The sequence below is a fragment of the Macrobrachium nipponense genome, chromosome 36 (assembly GCF_015104395.2).
Source record: "Macrobrachium nipponense isolate FS-2020 chromosome 36, ASM1510439v2, whole genome shotgun sequence".
NCBI lineage: Eukaryota > Metazoa > Arthropoda > Malacostraca > Decapoda > Palaemonidae > Macrobrachium > Macrobrachium nipponense.
This window is the reverse complement of record NC_087220.1, coordinates 55,668,895-55,694,286: the sequence shown is the minus strand read 5'-3', so window position 1 is coordinate 55,694,286 and position 25,392 is coordinate 55,668,895. Positions and strand designations below refer to the sequence as shown.

General features: G+C 41.4%; 1 protein-coding gene across 1 annotated transcript in view; it reads left to right on the top strand.

Moving 5' to 3' along the window:
• Positions 1 to 1,653: 1,653 nt before the first annotated feature.
• Positions 1,654 to 25,392, top strand: part of LOC135203681 (cysteine desulfurase-like) — a gene marked incomplete at its 5' end in the record, with an annotated part of 72,835 nt that continues 49,096 nt past the window's right edge. The window contains 4 exon segments of the mRNA XM_064233579.1: positions 1,654 to 1,865; positions 12,509 to 12,646; positions 21,599 to 21,783; positions 21,901 to 22,017. Of these exon segments, the coding sequence (XP_064089649.1) occupies positions 1,654 to 1,865; positions 12,509 to 12,646; positions 21,599 to 21,783; positions 21,901 to 22,017 (652 nt within the window).

Genomic DNA, 25,392 nt, shown 5'->3' with positions numbered 1-25,392 from the left:
CAAGAAGCTTTGAGATAAAAGGAATATCTTCATTAACAGGGAGAGAACTAGAAAGGACTTTGTGTCCAGTCAGCACTCAAGTTTCTACCTGGAGAAGAAGAAGTTGCTGAAAGGTACAGATGAAAGTCTTTGGTGCTCTGTAAGAGATCCGAAAAGAGCGATTTCTAAGAAACGCCCTTACATTCTTCATAAAAGATGTAATAAGGGAAGCTCACCTTAAATGCGAAGAAGAGCATTTCAAGGTTTCAGAGTGAGAGCTCATGAAGTGAGAGCCATAGCTACGTCTATGGCATTTCACAAAACATGGTCGCTTCAGACTCTTATAGAATCGACATTTTGGAGATGTAATTCGGTGTTCGCCTCGAATTACCTAAGAGACGTTAAAATTTCGTACGAAAAGTGCTTTGCTCTGGGAGCGTATGTTTCGGCGAATTCAGTGCTGGGAGAAGCTGAGGCTAATCCTTCCTAATTAGTTTAAGGCTTAAATTACTGTTTATTGGTGGTTGTTTTTATTGGTTAATTGTCAGAGGGAATAGGGACCCTCTTACAATTCATAGATTGTAACAAGACTAACATGGTCAGGTGATCGGGATTGGCTTCAGTGCTCTTTTTTGTGATTTGTTTGATAACCTTAACTCTGTCATGTAAGAGGGCGAGTCTCCATTGATATGACAAAAGGTCAAGGCTCTACCATGTAAGTGGGTCAGCCCCCATTGGTACGATCCAGTATAGGCTCTGTCGCGTAAGCGGGCTAGCCCCCATTGACACGATCCAAAGAGTTATTCAACCATAGGTTCATTCCTCGTTGAAGCTCTTGAGGCAAGCAGACTCATCGACAGTAGTCATGAAGTCTTCAGCCCAATAAGGTAGGAACTATGGATTATGTTATCCAAGAACATAGGTTGTTTTTTCCCTGTTTTTTTTTTAATGTATTAAGTTTAAGTATTATTTTGTTTTTAGCTGTCTCTTGCCCGCCACCAAGGGTGCCAATCAGCTAAGTACTATATATCTGCTGGGTAAGTTACTTGTACAAAAATGATATTGTTAAGATACAATAAAGTTTTGTACATACTTACCTGGCAGATATATACGATCAATGGCCCACCCAGCCTCCCCTCAGGAGACAGGTGGAAGAGAAATTATGGCTTAGAAAACGGGAATAGTTCCAGACCCCGCCACCCAGCGGCGGGAATGGTGGATCACCTGACCTACCTGTCGCGTGTGCCGCGAGTTTTGAAATTCTGTCGGGACGACCGAGTCTATAGCTAAGTATATATCTGCCAGGTAAGTATGTACAAAACTTTATTGTATCTTAACAATATCATTTTGATAACCTATATGCATTGGTCAACTAGCTTTGTGGTATAAGGTTGTTCAGTTAGACTTTATTGTTTTGTCTTGATTTGTGCTTAAACTGACATTTCACAATCTTGTTTTTACTTTATATTTGTAGTTATTACAATGAACTGTTACTGGGAAGTAATATTTGTAGTTATTACAATGAACTGTTACTGGGAACTAGTATTATTATAAGAGTGCATCTTGACACTATTTATTATGTAATGAAGTAATTTGTTGTTTATATATAAGAAATTTGATTCATGATTTATTATTTTGATCAAAATAAGATTGATGTATTTTTTGCTTGTTCAGGAACCTCTCCAATACAACATGCAGCGCCAGAGACAGTTGAAATTACTCGTGAATTTCGACCATTATACTTAGATGCCCAGGCTACTACTCCCCTTGATCCCCGTGTACTTGATGCAATGCTTCCTTACCTTACATACCAATACGGAAATCCACACTCACGAACACATGCATATGGTTGGGAAAGTGAAAAGGCCATGGAGACAGCCAGACAGGTAATGGTTGTGATGTCTGTTTTTATGAATACGACTTACCTGGCAGTTATATATATATATATATATAGATATATATATATATATTTATTAGATATATATATTATAATATATATATATATATATATATATATATATATATATTATATTATATAGCTATACAGTGGACCCCCCGTATTCGCGTTCTCCGGACTCACACATTTCGCGGATTTTTCTTTGGAACCTATCTAGAAATTGAATTCGCGGACGGACTCGCCCATTCGCGGAATTTTCCGACGAAAATAATCACTAATTAGTGTATTTTGATGTTTATTTTCATGTATAAATACACTTTTTTATGATACAAAAATAATAATTTCAATATTAATTTTGATTAATACTGTATTAGTAAGTTTAAATAATTTAAATATCACATAATAAAAATAATAATTCTTCTCTCTCTCTCTCTTCTCTCTACTACAAAGATGTATGTTTTTTTGTATGATAAATAAATGATTTACTATTTTCAAATATTAATATTAATTTATACAGCAATAATATCAATTCATTAAAGAAAATACCACAGTGAATTAGTAAGATTTTAGCTTATAAATTTAAAAAATTATGGAAGAATGAAGGAAATCCCAGTCAGATTCTTTCTAAAAAAAAACTCAGATATACGTATCAAGTGACCGGAGGGGGAAGGAGCTGATTTGTTGCTGTCAAGTGGGTATGAAATTTCCACCCCTCTCTCTCTCTCTCTCTCTCTCTCTCTCTTTTCCTCTGTTTTATGAGCATGAGAGATTTTTATGGTACATATATGCGCAATATGTTTATTAATTATTTTTCAAATAATAATAATAATAATAATAACTGTAATTACAAAAATCATATGTGAAAGCATTTTACAAATATGTACTACGATTATCTCTCTCTCTCTCTCTCTCTCTCTCTCTCTCTCTCTCCTCCTCTCTCTCTCTATCTCTCTTAAAGCGATGTATTTTTTTTTTGGATGATGTTTTACTAATTTTTCAAATATCAATATTAATGTAAACAGCAATAATATAAATTCATTAAAGAAAATACTAAAGTGAATTAGCAAGATTTTAGTTTATAAATAAAAAAGAATTATGTTAACCCCGTGTCTTGTTACGTAGCCAGCTTTGTTGGCTGGGTTCCAACTGTCAAATCCAGTGTTGCCATCTCTCCCTTTTGCTGATATATATGAGATAATTTCTATGGTACATGTGTATGTTTATTAATATTTTCACATAATAATAATAATATAACTAATCTCAAAATTCACATGTGATAGTATTTTAAAGAAGTACAATAATTATCCATTTCACTCTTTTAAATAAGGACAACCCTCTCTCTCTCTCTCTCTCTGTGCTATTGGCTGTTTATATATTTCTAATGGTAAAATGTATAAGATTACTTTAAAATGATATTAATAATACCAATTAAATGGTATATTTGATGTAGGATAATACTTTAAGTAGACATTTGTAAAAAGAAAATGGATGTCTCAAATAGTAACAGTATGAAAGAAAACGTGCATGACTGAATACTTATGGGGGGACTGAATTATTTTCACATACGTAACTAAGTCATTCAGTACGTACATAGTATGTATTTATGTATAAATATAAAATGTAAGATTTACTTTAAAACAGTATTAATAATATTTCAAAGATTAATATGAACCATAATAGGATACATATTTTGTGTATATTTGATGAAGGATGGTTTTTTTTAGGGATACTTTGGTGTTTACATGTTTAGGATAGGAGCTTTATGAGCCATTTTTTAGGAGGGGGGTTCCAAAACATTCACGGATTCTAAACTATTCGCGGGGGGGGGGGGGTCTGGTACGCATCCCCCAGCGAATTACGGGGGGACCACTGTAGTCTCTATCGGGTCCGGCAGATTTTTTCAAAACTCGCGGCAACCGCCGAGTGGTAGGTGTTCGGTTAGGTGGTTAACAACCCTTACAGGGTGGTACTTGGAATCATTCCCGTTTTCTGTTCCTCAGATCATCTCTGCCGGTTGGACTGACAACATCGTTGCTAGTCTGCCGTCAGGTTTTTTCGCTCGCTTCCCTGTGTCGCTGTATTTCGACTGATAATTGGTGACTTATTCTGTGGATTGGCAATCGCTTTTGTGGCTTATTCTTTTGATTGTTCTTTGGTTATGGTGTCTCAGAAGCATTTTCAAGTGTGTGTGAATGAGGAATGCAAGGTGAGGTTGCCGAAAGCTTTGGTGGACCCTCACACTCTTTGTTTGGGGTGCAGGGGTTTTGAGTGTGCTCTAGATAAAAGGTGTAAAGAATGCGAGGTTTTGGAGGAAAAGAAATGGATGGAGATGAAATGCTATGTGCGTAGATTAGAATTGGATAAAGTAAGAAGGGCTTCTAAATCTAAATCTAGGTCTGTGAGTGATGTTAGTCTAGACCCCTTTAGAAGTAGAACCTGCTCATGAGTAGTAGCTCCTGCTCCTTCTACAGGACCTGTAGCTACTTTGGATGACCCTCAGTACGTCAGGATGGCGGCTGAGATGAAGGACCTTTAAGGACAACTTGCAGCCTTGAAGGAAGGTAAGAGTGCAGGTGAAATTAGTGATAGTGCTTGTGAAAGTGCAGTGGAGGTGGCGACTGATCGATCCTGTCACGCCCCTAGGTCTAGACGTCTACCAAGCTCCCAGGACCAAGGGAGAAGGTACGTCGACGACCGCAAGGGGGTGAGAGGAACATATCCTCGGTCAGCCGTCGCCTCAAGCAATCCTGTTGCTTTTTCCCAGGCTACTTATGACCGCCACGGAAAAGGCGTGTCGGACGTGGTAGTGTCTTCTCCGAGCCCCTCTCCAAGACGCAGATGGCAGTATGAGGAGTCGGAGGCTGACCAAGAGAAGGTGGATGCAGGCAAGCTGACCAGACCCGTACTCGCTCTCCCATTTCAGAGTAGATCTGGGAGTTTTAGGCCTGGAACCTTTTTCCTTCCGACGACGATTCTTGGAACCGCCTTCTCCAGCAAAAAGGTCAAAACCTAGAGCGGACAATTCTCCACAGGACGCATGGAGGGAGGAGAGATCTCCTCTTCCTTCAGGTTACGGAGAACTCTCGAGAGATCCTTCTCCTGCTACCAGCATGGCTCGGCAGCCTTCTCCTTTGGAACCGCAAGACCCAGCAGCGTTTGCGAAATCTTTCATGACCATCATGCAAGACCAACTGGTTTTGCTAGTGCAAGCTTTTAGCCGCCCTCCCCCCCAGTCGGGCAGACGTAAGGACGACGTTACTAGTTTGTTGAAGAGGTAAATAGGAAAGGAAAGAAACTCCTGCAGAGGTTTCTTCAGTTGGTAAGAAGGAACGGAGTTCCTCTCCCTTTCGGGACTACAGACAGCACTGTTCTTGCGATGAGAGGAAGATATGTCACTCTTCGCCCAGGGAACCACCCCTCGCTCGGCCCCGCGAAGTTCCTGGCACCATTCAGGGTTCTTCTCCCGACTCTCGGCGCCGCGATACATCAAGCTCTCGTCGCCTCGCCTCTCCTTCTCTAGACGAAAGGAATTCTCTTCTTCTCGATTTTATAATGATTCCTTTGCTCGACACGACGGACACCTTTAGTTCTCACGCCGTCGAAGACAATAACTCTCATTCCCGGACAGACCAGCACTCGACAAGACGGTTCCAGCACTCGATGACAGGACGCGTACAGCTCTTTACGTCAGGACGCATCCAACTCTTTACATCAGGACGCATCCAGCTCTCGACGTCAGGATGCAACCAGCACTCAGCATCAGGACACATCCAGCTCTCGACATCAGGACGCATCCAGCCCTCGACGTCAGGACGCATTCAGCTCTCGACGCAAGGACGCATCCAGCTCCCTACAGCAGGACGCATCCAGCTCCCGACATCAGGACGCATCCAGCGCTCGACACAAGGACGCATCAAGTGCTCGACTCCAGGACTTACCCATCTCTTGCTCCCTCCTTGAGCTGTATGGAGAGGAGTTTAACCGGCTGCTCCTCGTTCTCCTCAGTCGCAGTTCATCAAGATGAAACTGTCGATTTCGGCAAAGAAGGCTCTAGTAAGGATCAATGAATGGCTTAAAGAACGTAGGCAGGCAGTGAAGTCCACCTTCTCATTTCCTCCAGCTAAGCTTGCCTCTAAGGCGGGCATGTGGTATGAGACTGGAGAAGCTCTTGGCCTGGGAGTACCTGCCTCCTCCCAGGGGGACTTCTCCGGCATAGTAGACTCTTCTAGGAGACATGCCCTCAATTCTGCTAAAGTGATGTGGTCCATGACGGAGCTAGACCACCTCATCAAAGGAATCTTTAGGTCTTTCGAGGTGTTCAGCTTCTTAGACTGGGCTCTTGGTGCTCTGTCCAGGAAAGCAGAACCCATACAAGCCACAGAAATGGAAGACCTAACCAGTATTAGGGCCTGTATGGATAAGGCGCTAAGAGATGAAGCAAACGAGATGGCTTCCCTGTTTACTGCGGGGGTTCTGAAGAAGAGGGCTCTGTTATGCTCCTTCACGACCAAAGCAGTTATGGTCGTACAGAAGGCAGAACTCCTATACGCCCCTCTCTCGGAACATCTTTTTCCTCAGTCCCTGGTCAGGGACATTACCCATTCTCTGATGCAAAAGGCTACGCAAGATCTTCTGACGCGCTCAGCAAGGAAGGGTCTACCGGGGAATCCGTTATCTTCGAAGAAGGAGGAGAAAAAGGTTCTGCAGTCCTTTCGATGTAGAGCTCCATCTAGGACGGACTTCAGATGAAGAAGACAGAGACGGGCAGTAGAGCGAACAGGAGGACGTTCAGAGCCCGCGCTAGGAAATGAGACAAGTCCTGCAGACAGCAGTAGGAGCAAGGCTGTCACACTTTTGGCAGGCCTGGAAGGAAAGAGAGGCGGACGCCTGGTCCCTCTCAGTCATCAGGGAGGGGTACAAGATCCCTCTCATGAGAAAGCCGCCACTTTCAAGAACACCAAGAACCTTAGTGGCTCAATACTCGAACGCTGTGAAACAAGGGGCACTCCTAGATCTAGTAGACCAGATGCTGGAAAAGGAAGTGATAGAACCTGTACTGGAACTAGAATCCCCAGGGTTCTACAATCGCCTGTTTCTAGTGCCCAAGGCCTCGGGTGGATGGAGACCCGTTCTAGATGTCAGTGCACTGAACGTCTTTGTAGAAAAGACCAAGTTTACCATGGAGACGACTCAGTCTGTGCTGGCAGTGGTCCGTCCAGGGGACTGGATGGTGTCTCTGGACTGCAGGAACGCTTACTTTTTTTTCATATCCCCATCCACCCGACTTCAAGGAAGTTCCTAAGATTTGTAGTCCAGAACAGGTGCTTCCAGTTCAAAGCCCTTTGTTTCGGCCTCAGCACGGCCCCTCAAGTTTTCACCAGAGTAATGGCAAACGTGGCGGGATGGCTTCATCAAGAGAGGATAAGAGTATCCCTATACCTGGACGACTGGTTGATGAGGTCCCAGTCGAAGAGCAGGTGTCTGGAGGACTTGCACAAGACGTTTCTGATGACCCAGGAGCTGGGTCTCATCATCAACAAGGAGAAGTCCCAGATCGAGCCGAGTCAGACGATTCTTTATTTGGGGATAGTTCTGGACTCAGCTCTTTTTCGGGCTTTTCCCTCCCAAGAGAGGCAAAACAAGTGCATGAGAAGGTGCAGGAATTCCTGGGGAGAGAGAAGTGCTTGGCGAGGGATTGGATGAGTTTGCTGGGCACCCTCTCCTCGCTAGAGCAGTTTGTCTCCCTGGGAAGGTTGCATCTCAGACCTCTGCAACACTTCTTTTCAAGAGTCTGGGACAGGAAGAATCAGGAGGACTCCTTTTCCTTTCCCATTCCAGCGGAGATCAAGAGACATCTGAGTTGGTGGCTGGATCTGTCGAAGTTGGGGGAAGGAATCTCCCTGCTCAGGAAGAACCCAGACCTAGTGTTGTTCTCAGACGCTTCGGAGTCAGGATGGGGAGCAACACTGGGGAGCAGGGAGGTCTCAGGCTCTTGGGAAGTGGAACTGAACGAATGGCACATCAACAGGAAAGAGTTGATGGCCGTTCTGTTAGGATTGAAAGCCTTCAAAGACTCTGTCTCGGGGAGAGTAGTAGAAGTCAATTCAGACAACACCACGGCCCTGGCTTACATCAAAAAGCAAGGAGGGACTCATTCTCTGTCCCTGTACAAAACAGCAAGAGAGCTCCTTCTGTGGGCAAAGGAGAATGGCGTAGATCTTTTAACAAGATTTGTGCAGGGACAGAAGAATGTAAGAGCAGACATGCTCAGCAGGAAAGGGCAAGTTCTGCCCACAGAATGGACCCTCAACCTTCAAGTTTGCCAGAAACTGTGGAAATTATGGGGGAGGCATTCAATAGATCTCTTCGTCTCCAACCATAACAAGAGAATCCCCAACTACTGCTCCCTAGTCCCGGACAGGGAAGCAATAGCAGTAGACGCCTTCTTGATGGACTGGACAGGGATGGACACTTATGCGTTCCCTCCCTTCAAGATTATCAACCTGGTCATCAAGAAATTTGCTCTCCTCGAGACAGGGAGAATGACCCTGATAGCTCCATTCTGGCCAGCAAGAGAGTGGTTCACAGAGGTAGTGGAGATGCTAGTGGACTTTCCAAGAAGCCTTCCTCCAAGTCCAAAGCTTCTCAAACAGCCCCACTTCGAGAGGTATCATCAAAACCCCTCTCACTCTACAACTAACTGCCTTCAGACTATCGAGAAGCTTGTCAGAGCGAGAGGCTTTTCAGCACAAGCTGCGAGAGCAATCGCCAAAGCGAGGAGGGTATCTTCACAGAGAGTCTACCAATCGAAGTGGGAGATCTTTAGATCGTGGTGTAAGCAACGCAAAGTGTCCTCAACCTCTACCTCTGTGAGCCAGATAGCTGATTTTCTATTGTTCCTCAGGCAAGACTCTAAGCTGGCCGTATCCACCATAAAAGGATACAGAAGTATGCTTTTGGCGGTCTTTAGGCACAGAGGCATATATTTATCACAAGATAGAGACTTGAAGGATCTCTTAGTTGTTTGAAACGACTAAGCAGACAGTAAGGCCACCGGCTTGGATTTTGGATGTGGTTTTGAAGTTCTTATGCAGCAGGAAGTTCGAGCCCATCTTGCAAGCGACCCTTAGAGACTTAAGTAAGATAACACTATTCCTGATGGCTCTTGCCATAGCAAAAAGGGTCAGCGAGATTCAGGCAATAGAGAAGCAGGTAGGCTTCAATCAAGACGGAGCAGTATGTGCGTTAAGGCTGGACTTCCCCGCTAAGAATGAGAACCCATCTAAACCCTGGCCGGGGACGATTGTGGTTCCTAACCTCACAAATTTAGTGGGCCAAGAGGAGGAGAGACTCCTCTGCCCAGTTAGAGCCCTCAGGGCATATTTATCACGGACAAAGAATTTAAGAGGTTCATCCAGTTCTTTATGGTGTTCTGTTAAGGATCCTCAAAGGCCCCTCTCGAAGAATGCGTTATCATTCTTCTTGAGGGAGACGATAATAGAAGCTCACCTCTTATGTGAGGAGGAGAACTTCAGTCTCTTAAAAGTGAAGGCCCACGAGGTGGGAGCCATTTCAACGTCACTGGCATATCAGAAGAACATGTCAGTTAAGCAAATAATGGACTCAACATTTTGGAGAAGCAACTCTGTCTTCGCTTCTCATTACCTCTGAGAGGTAAGAGTTGATTACGAAAAGTGTTACACTTTGGGCCCATACGTAGCTACGTCTTCGTTATTGGGTAAAGGAGTTACTACCTCCCCTCAACCTTAACTATGGTACGGTATGCCTGTACATGGGTTTGTGTTTTTTATGGTTGTCTGAGGAAACTGACTTGGTGGAACAGCACCCTCAGTCTAGCTAGATAGGTAAGATATCTAGTCTGCAAGGTTAGGTAGTTGGGTTGAGTAAGGTTGCAGATAATAGAAGGGGAGATAGGTAGTGCAGAAGTCTAGTCACATTGTTGGTCTCGCCCCGTTTGGCAGACTCGAGTGAGTTGTTTCAGCATAACACGTCTCCACCTGGCTGGCGCTCCTAAGGGAAAGCGACTCAAGAGGCAGGGACCTTTGAAGTCAGCGACCTTAGCAGGTAAGGAATCAAGGTGATTACCTACGACTTTTAGTTGTTTCCCAACGATGTTGGCTGTCTTTCACCCACCTCCAAATGTGTGAATCAGCTATATATATATATAACTGCCAGGTAAGTCCTATTCATAAAAATGAAGTATTTATGATAAAACAAAGTTTTATGAATACTTCCCTGGCAGTTATATATATATTTTAACCCTCTTACGCCGACTGGACGTATTTTACGTCGACATTTTTTGTCTCCCGTGTGCCGACTGGACGTATTTCACGTCAACTTACAAAAGTTTTTTAAAATTCGCGGATACTTATAGGCCTACCAGCCTAAAATTTTTGAATCACGCGCTTTGGGGGATGCTGGGAGTTCACGGATCAAGGTGTTGTTTTGTTTACAATCGTTACGCAGGCGCGCAAGCGCGAATTTCTTTCTTGCCGCACTAAAAAGTATCTGTGACACATCTCGGAAATTATTTCGTCACTTTGACATAATTTTTGTACCATTGTAAATTAGCCGTTACATGAAGTATTATATATGAAAATGTGCGCATTTTTATGTAGCATTTATCGGTTTTGAGATATTTTCATATAAATAACGATAATTGCCAAAATTTCAACCTTCGGTCAACTTTGACTCTACCGAAATGGTCGAAAAACGCAATTGTAAGCTTAAACGCTTATATTCTAGTAATATTCAAGCATTTACCTTCATTTTGCAATAAATTGGAAGTCTCTAGCACAATATTTCGATTTATGGCGAATTTATGAAAAAAATAACATTTTCTTTACGTCCGCGCAGTAACTCTTCCGAAAAAATCATAAGTGCGAATGTGGTAATGTTTGCACCATTTTAAATTAGCCGTTACATAAAGTTTTGTATATGAAAATGTGCGCAATTTCATGTAGAATACAAAAAAAATAATTGAAGGTTGTAGCTTTTCTCATTTTTTAAATATTTGCATATAAATCACAATAAATTGAAAAAAAAAAAAACCACGTTTCGGTAGTCAAAAAAATTGACTCTACCGAAATGGTCGAAAAAAAACAAAAACCGCAATTGTAAGCTAAAACTCTTTACAGTCTAGTTAATATTCAGTCATTTATCTTCATCTTGAAACAAATTCGAAGTCTCTAGCAAAATATTTAGATTTATGGTGAATTTAAAAAAATATCTTTCCTTCCCTCCGCGCGTGGATTCTCCGCCACAAATCTCCGAAATGCGTACGTACCATTCTCGGAATATTTGCTCCGTTTCATATTAGGCATTTCATAGAGTTTTATATATGAAAATGTGTGCAATTTCATGTAGAATAAAATGAAAAATATTTGAAGGTTGTAGCTTTTCTTATTTCCGAAATAATTGCATATAAAATATATATATAAAAAAATTCGACATTCGGTCAACTTTAACTCGTCAGATATGGTTAAAAACTGCAATTGTAAGCTAATACTCTTACAGTTTAGTAATATTCAATCATTTGTCTTCATTTGAAAGAAATTGGAAGTCTCTAGGACAATATTTAGATTTTATGGTGAATTTTTGAAAAAAAAAAATATTTGTTTACGTCCGCGCGTTACGAATTCATGCATTATTTTGTGATAATATTTTCTCTCTGTGTGGCGTTTTAATCGTTTTACCATGTTTGTTATATAAATAAAATGATCGCAATTTAGTGTAAAAAGTTACAACGAAAAAAAAGTAACTTGTTAACTTTAACCGTTTGCGCAGCCGCGATTTGAAATACAATTATATAGAAATTTCGTTTTGCGCTATCATATATCGCTTTTTATTATTTATATATGATAATGATAATTTTTTTCATTTCTGATGATTGCATACTAAACATCAGCCAATGACAAAAAAAGGAGCCGAAAATTAACTCTTAATCTTGAAAACTAAGCGAGCTGTGATTTTTTGAAAAAAATATTTTTTCCGCTTCCGCGCTCACTCTGAAACACCTCCGGCACACGGGAGACAATGTTTTTTTTACCGCTTCGGCGTAAGAGGGTTATGTCCCACCCACCTCCCCTCAGGAGACAGGTCGGGCAAGAGATGATCTGAGGAACAGAAAACGGGAATGATTCCAAGTACCACCCTGTAAGGGTTGTTAACCACCTACCACTCGGTGGTTGCCGCGAGTTTTGAAAAAATCTGCCGTACCCGATAGAGACTATAGCTATATTTATATAACTGCCAGGTAAGTATTCATAAAACTTTGTTTTATCATAAATACTTCATTTTTATTTTTTGTGTATACACCACCATAGTTAGATCTGGTTGTCACTTGCATGTCTTAAAGTTTCTGTTAATGGATTTTGTATACAATATCTTAGTTATTGAATCTGAACATTCTGAGTTTTCAAATTAATTACTGTGTTAATTTTACCGAAAGGTTTTTAAGAGATATCAATGTTGAATATTATGTGTCATAATAAAGTTTTAGATCAGACTGACTGTTTAAAGGTAGAGGTTTGGCAGATATTCATATTTATAAATTTTCTTAATTTTGTTTTTTCCTCATTGATCTATTTCTGTTTTTCTCACTAAAAATAGCAAGTAGCAGACTTAATTGGAGCTGACAAGAAGGAAATTATATTCACTTCAGGAGCTACTGAGAGCAACAATATAAGCGTCAAAGGTGTGGCTCGTTTTTACAGGTCCAAGAAAAGTCATGTCATCACCACCCAGACTGTAAGTTCATTAAATATCAATATTATTGTATTAATTGATTAGGTCTTCATATGTTAGTACTAATATACCAGTTTTGTACATGAACTTTCCTGTCAGATATATACTTAGCTATAGACTCCGTAGTCCCCAACAGAAATTCGAATTTCGCGGCACACGCTACAGGTAGGTCAGGTGATCTACCGCCCCGCCGCTGGGTGGCAGGAAATAGGAAACTATTACCGTTCTAGAATCCAGAATTTTCTCTGTCGCGGTAGTATCAACATACATTGTTGCTACCTCCTGACCGTTGATTTTTGTTTTTTTCATCCCGCCATCGGATCTTCTGGGCTGTCTTTTGCAGGGAAGTACTGGGTCTTTGGTTTGGCATACGCTTTTATTAACTTTTTAATGAATTTCGCTTCGAAATTTCGAAGAATATATTACGTGAAACTACCGAATTTTTTGGTAGACACTCACATAGTTTGCAAGAAAGGGAATTACGTATTAATATTTATTCTTTAATACGTGTAATAAGTGTTACAACTTTATTGAGGAAATATAAAACTCTAATTTCCTACTTTAGGAAGTCAGAAAAGCATAACTAGATACGTTCCTTAGAAGCTTTAATAGCTTTTGTGCTAACGAGCAGTTAGAGCATTAGCGTACTAGTTAGTTGTTTGCACTCCTTCATCACCTTCTTACTCCACAGAAACTACAATTCATAGTTGCAATTTGAAGATAAAGGGATATAGCTCAAAATGCGAGCTACTAAAAGGTAAGAAGTGAATAAGTGTTCCCAGTGAAGTGGAGGGTGCGTTCTGACCGGCTCCGTAGTGCCTCCAGACCTAGACCTCTTCCAGACTCCCAATTCCAGTGGAGGAGGAAAGTCGAAAGCCGCAGGAGGGCTAGGGAGAGCCCCCACCGGTCAGGCGTCCCCTCGGCAGGATCTGTGGCATCCCAGACTGCCAAGGAGAACCTTTGGAAAGGTATCCTAAAACAGTGTTTCTCCGTTATTATCTATACCTCCTTCCCCTCGGCGGACAAGGAGGAGGAATATTCAGCGACAAAGATTTTTATGAAGATAGAAGAACAAATCTCGCCATTGGTATGAGTATTGAGAAAGGACGTTTTCCTTCTATGAAGAGATCCCGTCCAGTGGACATACATAGGATGGATATGAACCGATTCGGACAGCTCCATCCACGAGACGCGTTCCAGCAGCTGGGCGCGAGCCGCGTTCCAGCAAGTAGGCGCCAGAGTTCCTTCCTTCAGGCGCAAGGCGCCAGAGTTCATGTCTGCTGATCCGCAATCTTCTAAGAAAAGTGAAAGGAGCCTTCTAAGCAAGTAGAAACTAGCAGGCAGGAGCCAGGCGCGAGGCGCCAAGTTATCCCGAATTGCCTTTTGGAGAGAAGTCAGTCACGAAACTTCTCGTTTTAGTTTTAACAGAAGTAGCCTTCTCCTGGCAAAGGCGCAAGATGTCGCTCAGGTGGCCGTCGCCTTTGTCAAGATGATTCTGATACTGAAAGAAGGCCTTCTCCAATTTTCAGAAGACTGCTGTAACAGACAGTTCCTCTCAACGTGGACTCCTCCTTCATTCATACTCTTCCCTCTTTATGACGAGGCAAGATCTGAACAGGAATCCTGTCCCTTCCGCGATTTCTGTGGAAATCATGAAGACTTAACGAGTTCCTGGATTAACTTCCTTAGGAAGATATTTAACGTATTGTCATGTATGTACATAACACATAATTGACAAAAAATGTATACTCTTTGTATCTTAATGGATTAGTTCTCATTGATACCAAAAATTCTCTCCACATCTTATTGGCATAAGCATATAAGCTCTCTCGGACATGATTCGGAGGAGCTCTCATTCATTGGTTAGAGATTCTTCCAGGTAATAGACGTGTAGAATTCTTCCTTTTGTCCAAGAGAATAGGAAGCTTGAGAGATTCTCTTTGATCCTCGATTATCACTTGGGATCGCCTTCAGATTATATAATTCATTCTTTTGACGAAAAGAACGAGGATAGTAAATTTCCATTCTCTCTATGCTCGGTGATGAAAGAATGTGTATAGGACTACTGTATGGTCAAGTCATGCGCTTAACGTAGTTTCCCCTATGGTTGGCAACTGATTCCCTGTATCCTTCCAGGAGTTTCATGGGTGAGGACTACGCTTGAAGGGTTTGTTACGACAACACCGACTCAGCTCCTGTATTTAACGAAGGTTGTTTCGCTTAATATGCTTTATTGAGAACTTCCTTAGGCTCGTTATAATTTTATAATATTCCCTCATTGAATGGGGTAACTGGCAACTCAGGAAGTACGGCGAGACTGCGATCGAAGGCGGCTGTCACTGGCCAACACAGTACCATCTAGGTCTCGGTCATGTGGTGCTGGTTTCCCCTCCCCCTCTCTCTCTCTCTCTCCTACGGAATTGACTGGCTAACCGTATCTCTCCCCTACAATCACGGACTTAGCCTCGAATGGAGAGGATTTGTAGGCAACATGAAATACATTAGTTCTCTGCGATTTGCTAAGAAGTTTTCAATAGAAGGATTTCTCGCAAACCCTTTTCATGTGTTTACCGCAATGTAACAGAATTTTAGAGAATTCTAACGCGGCGAGCACTTTAGATTATAATGCCCTCATGCTTACGAATGCATAGCCGTATTAGAGAAAGGAGCATGCGCAGTGAGATGGATGAGTCTGATGGGAACCGTTTTTTCTTCGTAGCAGAAGTTTGTTTCCCTGAATGGACTATACTTACGCCTAAATATTTTTCCTTCCTAGAACGGAAATAACATATGAGAGGGTACCGGGTACCATGACAGAGATACAGAATGGTTCTGGTACATAGTCTAAAACTGAATTACAAGCAATTAAGGGAACTTGATAATTTCTCGATATAGCGAGTTGTTGAACCGAAAGGGTTCAGTAGCCTCTCTAACAGCAGGCTCAGTAACTTCTCGATTCGTTCCTGATTCCATTCCCCGTCTTCGGAGGAGGGTTCAGTCACAAGAAAGGACGAAATGAATTTTTAAATCAATTAGGTAATTTCCACAGCTCTCTCATATCTCAAGTAGTATCGAGAATCTCTTTTTTTGCCCCTGTTCGCGTTAACAAGAGGAAACCTGTTTGGAACTCAGACACGGAACGTAACGATCCTTCAGAGGTTCGCTGCAAGATATTGCACGTCCGTGAGAACCGTCTTGATCGACGATAATGACTATTAACGTCTGTCTAATATTAGTTAGGAAGAGAGTGGTGGAAACCTGTGAGACATCTTCTTCATAGATCTCTTCGCAATGTCGAAGACGAAGAGGCTTCCTCTAGACTGCTTCCTTATTCTCGATCCAAGAGCAGTAGCAAGATACGCCATCCTTTTGTTTGGAAGGGGAATAAATATTAGTTTTTTCCCATATGTATATGTATATGGGTGTGTGTGTGTGTATGTATATATATGTATATATGACTGGTAAAGGTGTTCTGTAACAACAGAATTCCATCTAATAAAAGGAGCCCATAAAAACACCAAAATGTAGAGAGAAAAGTACTATATTTAGAGACTGCTGTCTCTCTCTTCAGGTATATGAATGAGAAAAGTTTACAGACAGGTGGTATATTTATCCAAGAGATTCGTCCACAAGTAAGCCAATTTAGGTACACCCCCGCTGATAATCTTCCTTTAATCTTCTTAAGCGTTGGTTGAATGAACACTGCGTCGACGATGTCTGATGTCCAATTCCCTTTTGAGATGTTCATTACCTGCTTCTCTTTTATTAAGGCCGATTCCATCATTTGACTCCTGTACCGGCAGTTGCTGCTATAAATTACACGTGACATATTCCAGTTTATTCTATGGTTATGTTCATTTATATGATTGAAAATAGCCGAGTTCTGTTGTCCATACCTAACTGAGATTAATACAACACAAACGGTCAGTTAGGTATGGACAACAGAACTCGGCTATTTTCAATCATATAAATGAACATAACCATAGAATAAACTGGAATATGTCACGTGTAATTTATAGCAGCAAACTGCCGGTACAGGAGTCAAATGATGGAATCGGCCTTAATAAAAGAGAAGCAGGTAATGAACATCTCAAAAGGGAATTGGACATCAGACATCGTCGACGCAGTGTTCATTCAACCAACGCTAAGAAGATTAAAGGAAGATTATCAGCGGGGGTGACCTAAATTGGCTTACTTGTGGACGAATCTCTTGGTATAAATACCACCTTTTCTGTAAACTTTTCTCATTCATATACCTGAAGAGAGAGACAGCAGTCTCTGAAATATAGTACTTTTCTCTCTACATTTTGGTGTTTTTATGGGCTCCTTTTATTAGATATGTATAATATATATATATATGGTATATGTATATATATGTATGTATGTAGGTATGTATAAATATATATATAATTCTTAATAGATATATTAAGATAATTTCTGGCGTCAGAGGAAGAGAGAATGATGCTTTTCGCCCCTTTTTGGCCTTCGAGAAGCTGGATTCACAGAAGTCACGTCCTTCTTATAACACTTTTCTAAGGCTTTCCCAAGAGAGTCGGTCTACTCTATCAGCCTCTCTTAGAATGGGACCTTAAGAACCTCTACACTCTAAGTCTGTCTGTGTGCAGGTTGACGAGAAGTTGACGTGAATGAGAGGTTTTTCAAGGTGAAGGACAGTGTCATGGCCAAGACAAGAAGTGCTGTGGATCGCGCTGGGTTGAATGAGGAAACTGTCCTCTTCCGATACCTCTGTGATCCACATGACGGTTTTCTTCCCTCTCTGAGAGAAGAATCACCTTTGTTATTTCTGCTATCAAAGAATACAGTAGCAGGCTATACTCTGTCTCTGCAAAGGGACTTAAAGATAGCAGAGGACTAAGATCTTCGGGATCTTATACAATACCTCGATACGACCAAGAGTAGGATATCATGTACTTCGAGTTGGGATTTTTCATGGCCGCAGAGTCCTTGTTCCGACAAGTTGGAACTTCTCTTCATCAAGCTTCTTTTAAACAATTTTATGAGGGAACTCAGGGATGCGATGAGGGCTCGAAACGCTTCCCAGAAGGTACTCAGAGGGACACGATAAGAGCTAAGAAAGCCTGGGTTAGCCCACTTTCGGCTCGGAATTTCCTTCGACTTCCAGGCTCCTTCTCCTCCTCAGGGCAAGGAGAGGGAGGTTTTTCTGCAACGAGAAACCTCCGCAACAAGTACGAATAGATCTCGTTTGCAACGGAAGTTCTCACGAAGGATCCTCCTCGGAGGAAGACTCTTCTCTCTTGTCCTGTTTAGATATCGTATCGTCTACTGGAGGTAACTGGCTACAAATGCCTCCCTTCGTCTGAGGCCAGAGGCTCAAGGTGGAAGAGCTCCTTCCACCCTTCTCCAGTCTCCTGATAAACTTTTGTGGTTTATTCAGGATCCTCGGGCAACGTAGCAACAGCCAGCTGCCAAATGCCAAACAGGCGAGAAACGCCAGAGGCAGACAACTCGAATAAACGCTTTTATTGTTTGATGCGGAGAAGGAGCGGGCCTCCAACCGGGCGCAAATGCGCCAGAGGCGAACAGATCGGACAGATGAGAGTGTCCGATGTGGACATCGCTAGCCAGCCTCAAGACTCCAGCCAAGCTCAAAGCTACAGCAAGTGGCGAGGAGCCGGCTGGGCGCCAGGCGTCAGAAGTGCCAACCAGGCTCCAGGCGCCGAAAAGCGCCAGCCAGGAGACAGGCTCCAGCCAGTCGCCAGGCGCCAGAAGCGCCAGCCGAGTATAATGCGCCAACGAGGCGCCATTCAGGCGCGAGGCTCCAGCGAGGCGCTGGACAGGCGCTAGGCTCCAGCCAGGCTCGAGGCGCTAGTCGCCATTCAGGTGCAAGGCGCCAGCCAGGCTCTAGGCGCCAGCCAGGCGCCATCCAGGTGCCAGGCTCCTTCTAGGCGTTAGACTCCAATCAGAGAAACCTAAAGCTCTGTCATGTAAGAGGGCTAGTCCCCATTGATAGGATACAGGTAAAGGCTCTGTCATGTAAGCGGGCGAACCCCCTTTGACAAGATCCTACTTGGATAACAAATCCCTTTGGTAGACCCAAAGAGTCTTTCAGCAATAGGTCACACCCTCGCTGTAGCTCTTCAATCAAGGCAAACTCATAGACTGTGTCCATGAAGTCTTGACTCCTTTTGATAGTAGTGGACAGGTTCTGTCATGTAAGCGGGCGAACCCCCTTTGACTAGATCCTACTTGGATTCTACCATGTAACTGGATCAGATATCCCTTTGGTAGATCCGAAGAGTCTTTCAGCAACAGGTCACGTCCTAGCTGTAGCTCTTCAGGCAATGTAGACTCATTGACAGTAATCATGAAGTCTTCTGCCAGGCTCCAGGAGCCTTCCAGGCGCAAGGCGCCAGCCAGACGCGAGGCTCAGCCAGGCGCGAGGCGCTAGCCAGGCGCGAGGAGTCAATCAGGCACCAGCCATGTGGTGAGGCTCCAGCCAGGCACGAGACTCCAGCCAGGCTCTACGCACCATTCAGGCGCAAGGCGCCAGCCAGGCTCTAGGCGCCATTCAGGCACGAGGCGCTAGACAGGCGCTAGGTGCCTGCCAGGCGCGAAGCACTATCCAGGCTACAGGCTTCACCCAGAAGAGATCTATATCAAAGAACGCCCTGGCCTTCTCAGAGACAATGTGATCTCCAAAGCACTTGATAAGTGTATTAATGACTCCTTCAAACAGCTGAGAATTAAAAGCGCATGAAGTGCGAGCTGTTCCGAATTCTTGTTCTTTCCTTAACTATATGTCATAAGGACAATTTAGCTGTCACATACGGGAGATGCAACTCTGTGTTGACTTCCCTTTAACCGAAGGATGTCAAGATAACCTAAGAGAGATCCTTCTCTTTTGGTTGATACGTTGCTGGGATAGGGAGCCGATTCTGATCCTTCGCCTAGTGAGTTAAATTTTTATTTAACATCGTGTTTTTTTTTTTTTTTCTTTGGGTTGTTTGAAAGGAGTTTGGAGATAACTCTTTTCAATTTATGCACTAACCCTCGTGTTAGGATCAGGTGATCGGGATCGGTGTTGTGGGGGGCTCCTTAATTATGCCACTCAGGCCATAGGCGTAATTGTCATATAAGTGGATAAGACCCCATTGACAAAGGCCATCAGGCTCTGTCGAGTAAGTGGATAAGACCCCATCGACAGAACCACAAGAACTCTTAGCCATAGGTCACATCCTCGCTGAGGCTCTTGAGGCGAAGCAGATTCCTAGGATTTAGCCATGGAATCTTCCGCCTAATCAAGTAGGAACCAAGGTTGCATTTTTTTTTATTACCTACAACGTATGTTGTTTACCTGTTTATTCAGTTATTAACTGTCTCTTACCCTCCACCAAGGGTGTCAATCAGCTAAGTATATATCCGACAGGAAAGTTCATGTACAAAAATGATATTGTTAAACTGCAATAAAGTTTTGTACATACTTACCTGGCAGATATATGATAGGATTAATGACCCACCCAGCCTCCCCTCAGGAGACAGGTGGAAAGAGCAAAATCTGGATTCATAGAACGGTAATAGTTTTTCCTATTCCTGCCACCCATCGGCGGGGTGGTAGATCACCTGACCTACCTGTAGCGTGTGCCGCGAAATTCAAATTTCTGTCGGGGACGACGGAGTCTATAGCTAAGTATATATCTGCCAGGTAAGTATGTACAAAACTTTATTGTAGTTTAACAATATCATTTTTACAAAAGTCTTCCTGCCATTTTTTTATTTACACAGCGTTTCTGGTGTTTAACTGCTTTATTCATCAGCATTGGGATGAATTTTGAGTATTCTGTTTGTTCAATAGTCATTTATGTCTGCTATTATTCTCAGCTGTCATCATTTTAATATATATGTACTGTATTGGTTAATGGATGTTGACTTTAGTTTTTCTGGGTTTTGAGTGCCACCCAAAGTCTGTCTCGCTTGGAATGATTGTGATTCAAGTTACTGCAGGTCTAGTGTGAAAGAATCATGCTCTGTTTTGGGGGGGTTGCTTCTAAGATGAGTCATTAGTTGAAGGGAATTTCTGTTCAAAGGGCTAAACATGCTTTAAAATCTGTATTCTGACACTTAATGCCTTGGTTTTCTTTGTATACTTACTTTGTATTTTAGTGATAAACTTGTCATGAACAAATGAATTTAGGACATTTTTATGTGTGCTTCAATAATTTACTGATTTACGCTTCAGTATTAATGATAGTTTATGAAAGTGTAAAGTATTGATTTTCAAAAAATAAGTATGATACATGAGAGAGAGAGAGAGAGAGAGAGAGAGAGAGAGAGAGAGAGAGAGAGAGAGAGAGAGATAATTACTAGGAGTTACAAGGATTAGGATTTCTCAAAGACTCGTTAGTCTATCCGAGGAGACATTGTGTGCTCAGTTATCTCAAGGAGTAGGTTTTACTGTTCATTCACAGTGTCCTGACGATTTTGTCTAGCTTTCTTTTAATCTCTTCCACACTGTTGCTGTTTACGACTTCTGGTGGCAATTTATCTTGTATGTAAAGAAGTTCCCACAGTTGGATGTGTTCTATCTTTTCAGTTCTAGTTACCATATATTATTTCTTGTCTGGTTTTTGTTTAACATTAATAGGCTACTGTCTACTTTTGTTATGCCTTTCGGTATTTTAAAAGTTTCTATTAGTTGTCCTCGTAATCATCGTGTTTCTAAGTCATACATGTTCAGGCTCTCTAGTCATCTTTGGTAATCTGTTTACGTGCCTTATTCTGTATTTATGAGTACATTGTAAAATAATTGTTTATTTCACTTTTAATACTGCACTGACTTATTTTTCAAATTTTTGTTAGTTCTATTTAGGTATAGTTGCTCTTCCCAGATTTTTTTATTTCCTCAGATTTTGTAATTTCCTCGCATGGCTTGGAATTGCAATATGAATATCTAAACTTTTTGCAACTTTTTTGCAGGAACACAAATGTGTACTAGACTCCTGTCGTGCATTGGAAAATGAGGGTTGGGATGTTACTTATTTACCTGTTCAGCCATCTGGTTTGATATCGTTAGACGATTTGGAAGCAGCCATGCGTCCTGACACTGCTATTGTATCGGTGATGACAGTGAATAATGAAATTGGAATTATTCAGCCCATAAAGTAAGTGGTTGATTTGGAACAGATGATCCAATGTTTTGTATAAATGTCATAAAAGGGAAGTTTATTTTAATAACTGCTAAACTGAAATTTTTAATGTTAAGATTTTATGTTTTACAGAGAAATTGGTGAATTGTGTCGGGCTAAAAAGATATTCTTTCACACTGATGCTGCTCAGGCAGTGGGAAAAATTCCAATAAATGTCCGTGATATGAATGTTGATCTCATGTCTATAAGGTTAGTAATGTTCATGTTTTCATGGATGCCAAAAATGTTATTTTTAAAATGTTTTTGAGAAATTTTAATTAATTTTTCCTGGCTTTGCTCATTGTGATCAGCAGTATTGTTTGAGTTTTCCAAATAAGTGTCACATATAAATATTTTTTCTCTTATTTCCTTTGTTGAGATTCAGCATTGTTAGACAGAAGTTTTAACTCCTTATTTTAAGTCTAAATTATAAAAAGGTATGCTTTTTCTGTATGTACCAGCCATGCCCACATTCTTGGTGTTGATTTATTTTATTTTTTTGTACATGCAACTTCCCCGGCAGATATATACTTAGCTTATGTCTCTGACGTCCGACAGAAATTCGAATTTCGCGGCACACGCTGCAGGTAGGTCAGGTGATCTACCCCCCTGCCGCTGGGTGGCAGGAATAGGAACCATTCCCGTTCTAGAACCAGATTTTCTCTGTCGCGGTAGTGTCAACTTATGTTGTTGCTACCTCCTGACTTGATTTTTGTTTTTCATCACCATCGATCTTCTGGGCTGTCTTTTGCAGGGAAGTACTGGGTCTTTGGTTCGGCATACGCTTTTATTAACTTTTTAATGAATTTGGCTTCGAAAATTTCGAAGAATATATGACGTGTAACTACCGAAATTTTCGGTAGACACTCACATAGTTTGCAAGAAAGGGAAATATTAATATTTATTCATTAATATGTGTAATAAGTGTTAGAATTGATTGAGGAAATAAACTGACTTCCTACTTTAGGGAGTCAGTAAAGCATGTAACTACCGTATATACTCGAGTAACGTGCGATCTCGCATATCATGCGACCCCGAAAAACAAAATTTTCACGCAATAAACAGTGGTTTTGTCATGTATCTCATGTATCATGCGAGTTCCTTTTCCGAGGTCAGTTCATAAGGTGGTGGTTTTAGCGTGCTAATGGCCGAGTCGTTCAGATGTGTGCTGCTGCTAGTGAAGTTACGGTAATTTTACTTACTAATCTCGAGAATTGAATAGAAGATCTCAAGATTAAAAAAGAATCCCAAGATAATAAAATAATTGTAAAAATAACACGCCTTGGAGTCCTAAATCATTCTCTCTCTCTCTCTCTCTCTCTCTCTCTCTCTCAGAAATAAATACTGTAATTTGAGTCTTTCACCAACGGGTATCAGTAAATGTGTAGACATTGTGTGCGTGTTTACAAAAATGTGCAGTACACACACATTCCGATGTTTTGGTTTTTGGAATTTTTCAATTTTGGAAATGTGAGGTCAGATGCATAATCAAACAAACATCACTACTGCAGCAAAAACATTTTTTTCCTTTATGTTTTTCATTATTGTTTTATTTATTAATTACAGTTTATTTAAATAAATATTAATAAATAATACTGTTACATGAATGTGAGATAATTAAGATCACCTATAATAAATAGTGGGAAAACGTGAATATCATATGTTCACTAATAGCTGATTTTTTCAAAACAAACCATTCCGTAAAACTCAAAAATATATGTACATAACAATCAAAGTCTAATAATGTTTAGCAGTTCAACTTGTGAATTTCAACAATAAGTATGACTATATAATATATATCACCAATATCGATCTTGCAGTTGAGAGTCGTAAAATTTTGAGGATGGTCCGGGAAAAGGAGGTTTGTACTTTGTGGTTACGTATCGCTACAACACCATGTGGTATTTTTCATACCACTATATATTGACGCATCGCTACGACAACACTGGTATTTTTCATACCACTATATTGAACGCATCGCTACGACACATGGTATTTTTCATACCTATACATTAAAGTTAAAATGATCACGTTATATTATTGTTTCACGAAGAAATAATTATATTAAGAAAATTATCGAGTAATTTTTGCCGTCAGCAGTCAGAAAATCACGAACATGGTAACGTTCAAACCTAGTGTCATCCACGGTATATGTCTATAAATAGAACAGAAGCAGAGGGCAGTCATTGGATAACAGATCTCCATGGCTACCAACCAGCCAATCAGGTGTTAGTTTATACTACTCTGTGAATTTCTTAGAATGAACGTTTACACGTAACACACGGGAAGCTAACGATGATGTGTGTGCTTTGCAGTACGTAGTTTTTGTTTTTATTAGTGTATTTACTGATTACATGAGGAATACTCTCTCTCTCTCTCTCTCTCTCTCTCTCTCTCTGTCTCGTCTCTCTCTCTCTCTCTCTCTCTCTCTCTCTCTCTCTCTCTCTCTCTCAGGAAAGATACCGTCAATTCAATTTATCAGTATCTTTTCTTGATAGACAGAGTAAATATTTAGGACTCCAAAGCTTGGCATATGTCAATTATTTTATTATCTTGGGATTTTTGGTTAATCTTGGGATTTTCCATGGTCAACTCTTGGATTAGTAAGAAAAATGCGATTATTTGAGTACCAGTAGCAGCAGCTGCAGCGCACACCCAAATGAATCGGGTAAGCCTAGCACGCCAAACAATAGTATTTACAAAATGAGCGGAGCTCTCTGGCTGGGCTGTTTTGGTCCACCCACGATGTTTGATCGCATATCTGCCAGCCAAATTTATAACAACAACAGAGATAAAACCATTTCTCCCATTTACAGATATCAAATATTATCTTTTCCGTTGCGCAGAATTCTAATAAATTACGTAGGTTCACGAATTGATTAAAAGTTTTTTTTATGCAGATAACAAGAAACGAACGTCATATTTTCTATCAACAGGGCATCTCCATTTTGGTGCTGCTGCGAATATTTCAACCCAGGTTCCACGTGCGTTTAAATCCATACTGCTGTACAGTCTGGATGGCATGTTTTTCTCCCTTCTACACATATCTTGATTTCTTATATCGTAGGTATATAATAAATTGGTGAGCAAGGAAATATGAAATAAAGCATAACAGTCAAAGTTTTGACGAGTGAGAAAATAACAAACAATCGTATACAGACAGACTCTCTCTCTCTCTCTCTCTCTCTGAGAAAATAATAGATAGGAAACAATGACTGAATATTGCTTGAATGCGATATGGCAAAGTTTTGGCCTGACTGAAGTGTGGAGTGACTTTGACACCGACTTACAAGTTATTCCTCACAGCCATGGATAGACATCAACTTCACAGCCGAGAAAGGGCAATCGTATACAAAATAAATAGGTCCTGGAAAAAGCGATGAGGGCCTATGTGTTGTTCCCATAAAAAAAGCTCTCGCTCGGACAGCTGTAAGATTTAGGAGAGAGAGAGAGAGAGAGAGAGAAGAGAGGAGAGAGATAGAGAGAGAGAGAGCAGGGCCGATTAGGAAGGAGATTAAAGTACCTGGGAATGAAAACCCCTTATAATCTTATAATTATAGCCTCGGGGTTTGTCTCAAGGACATT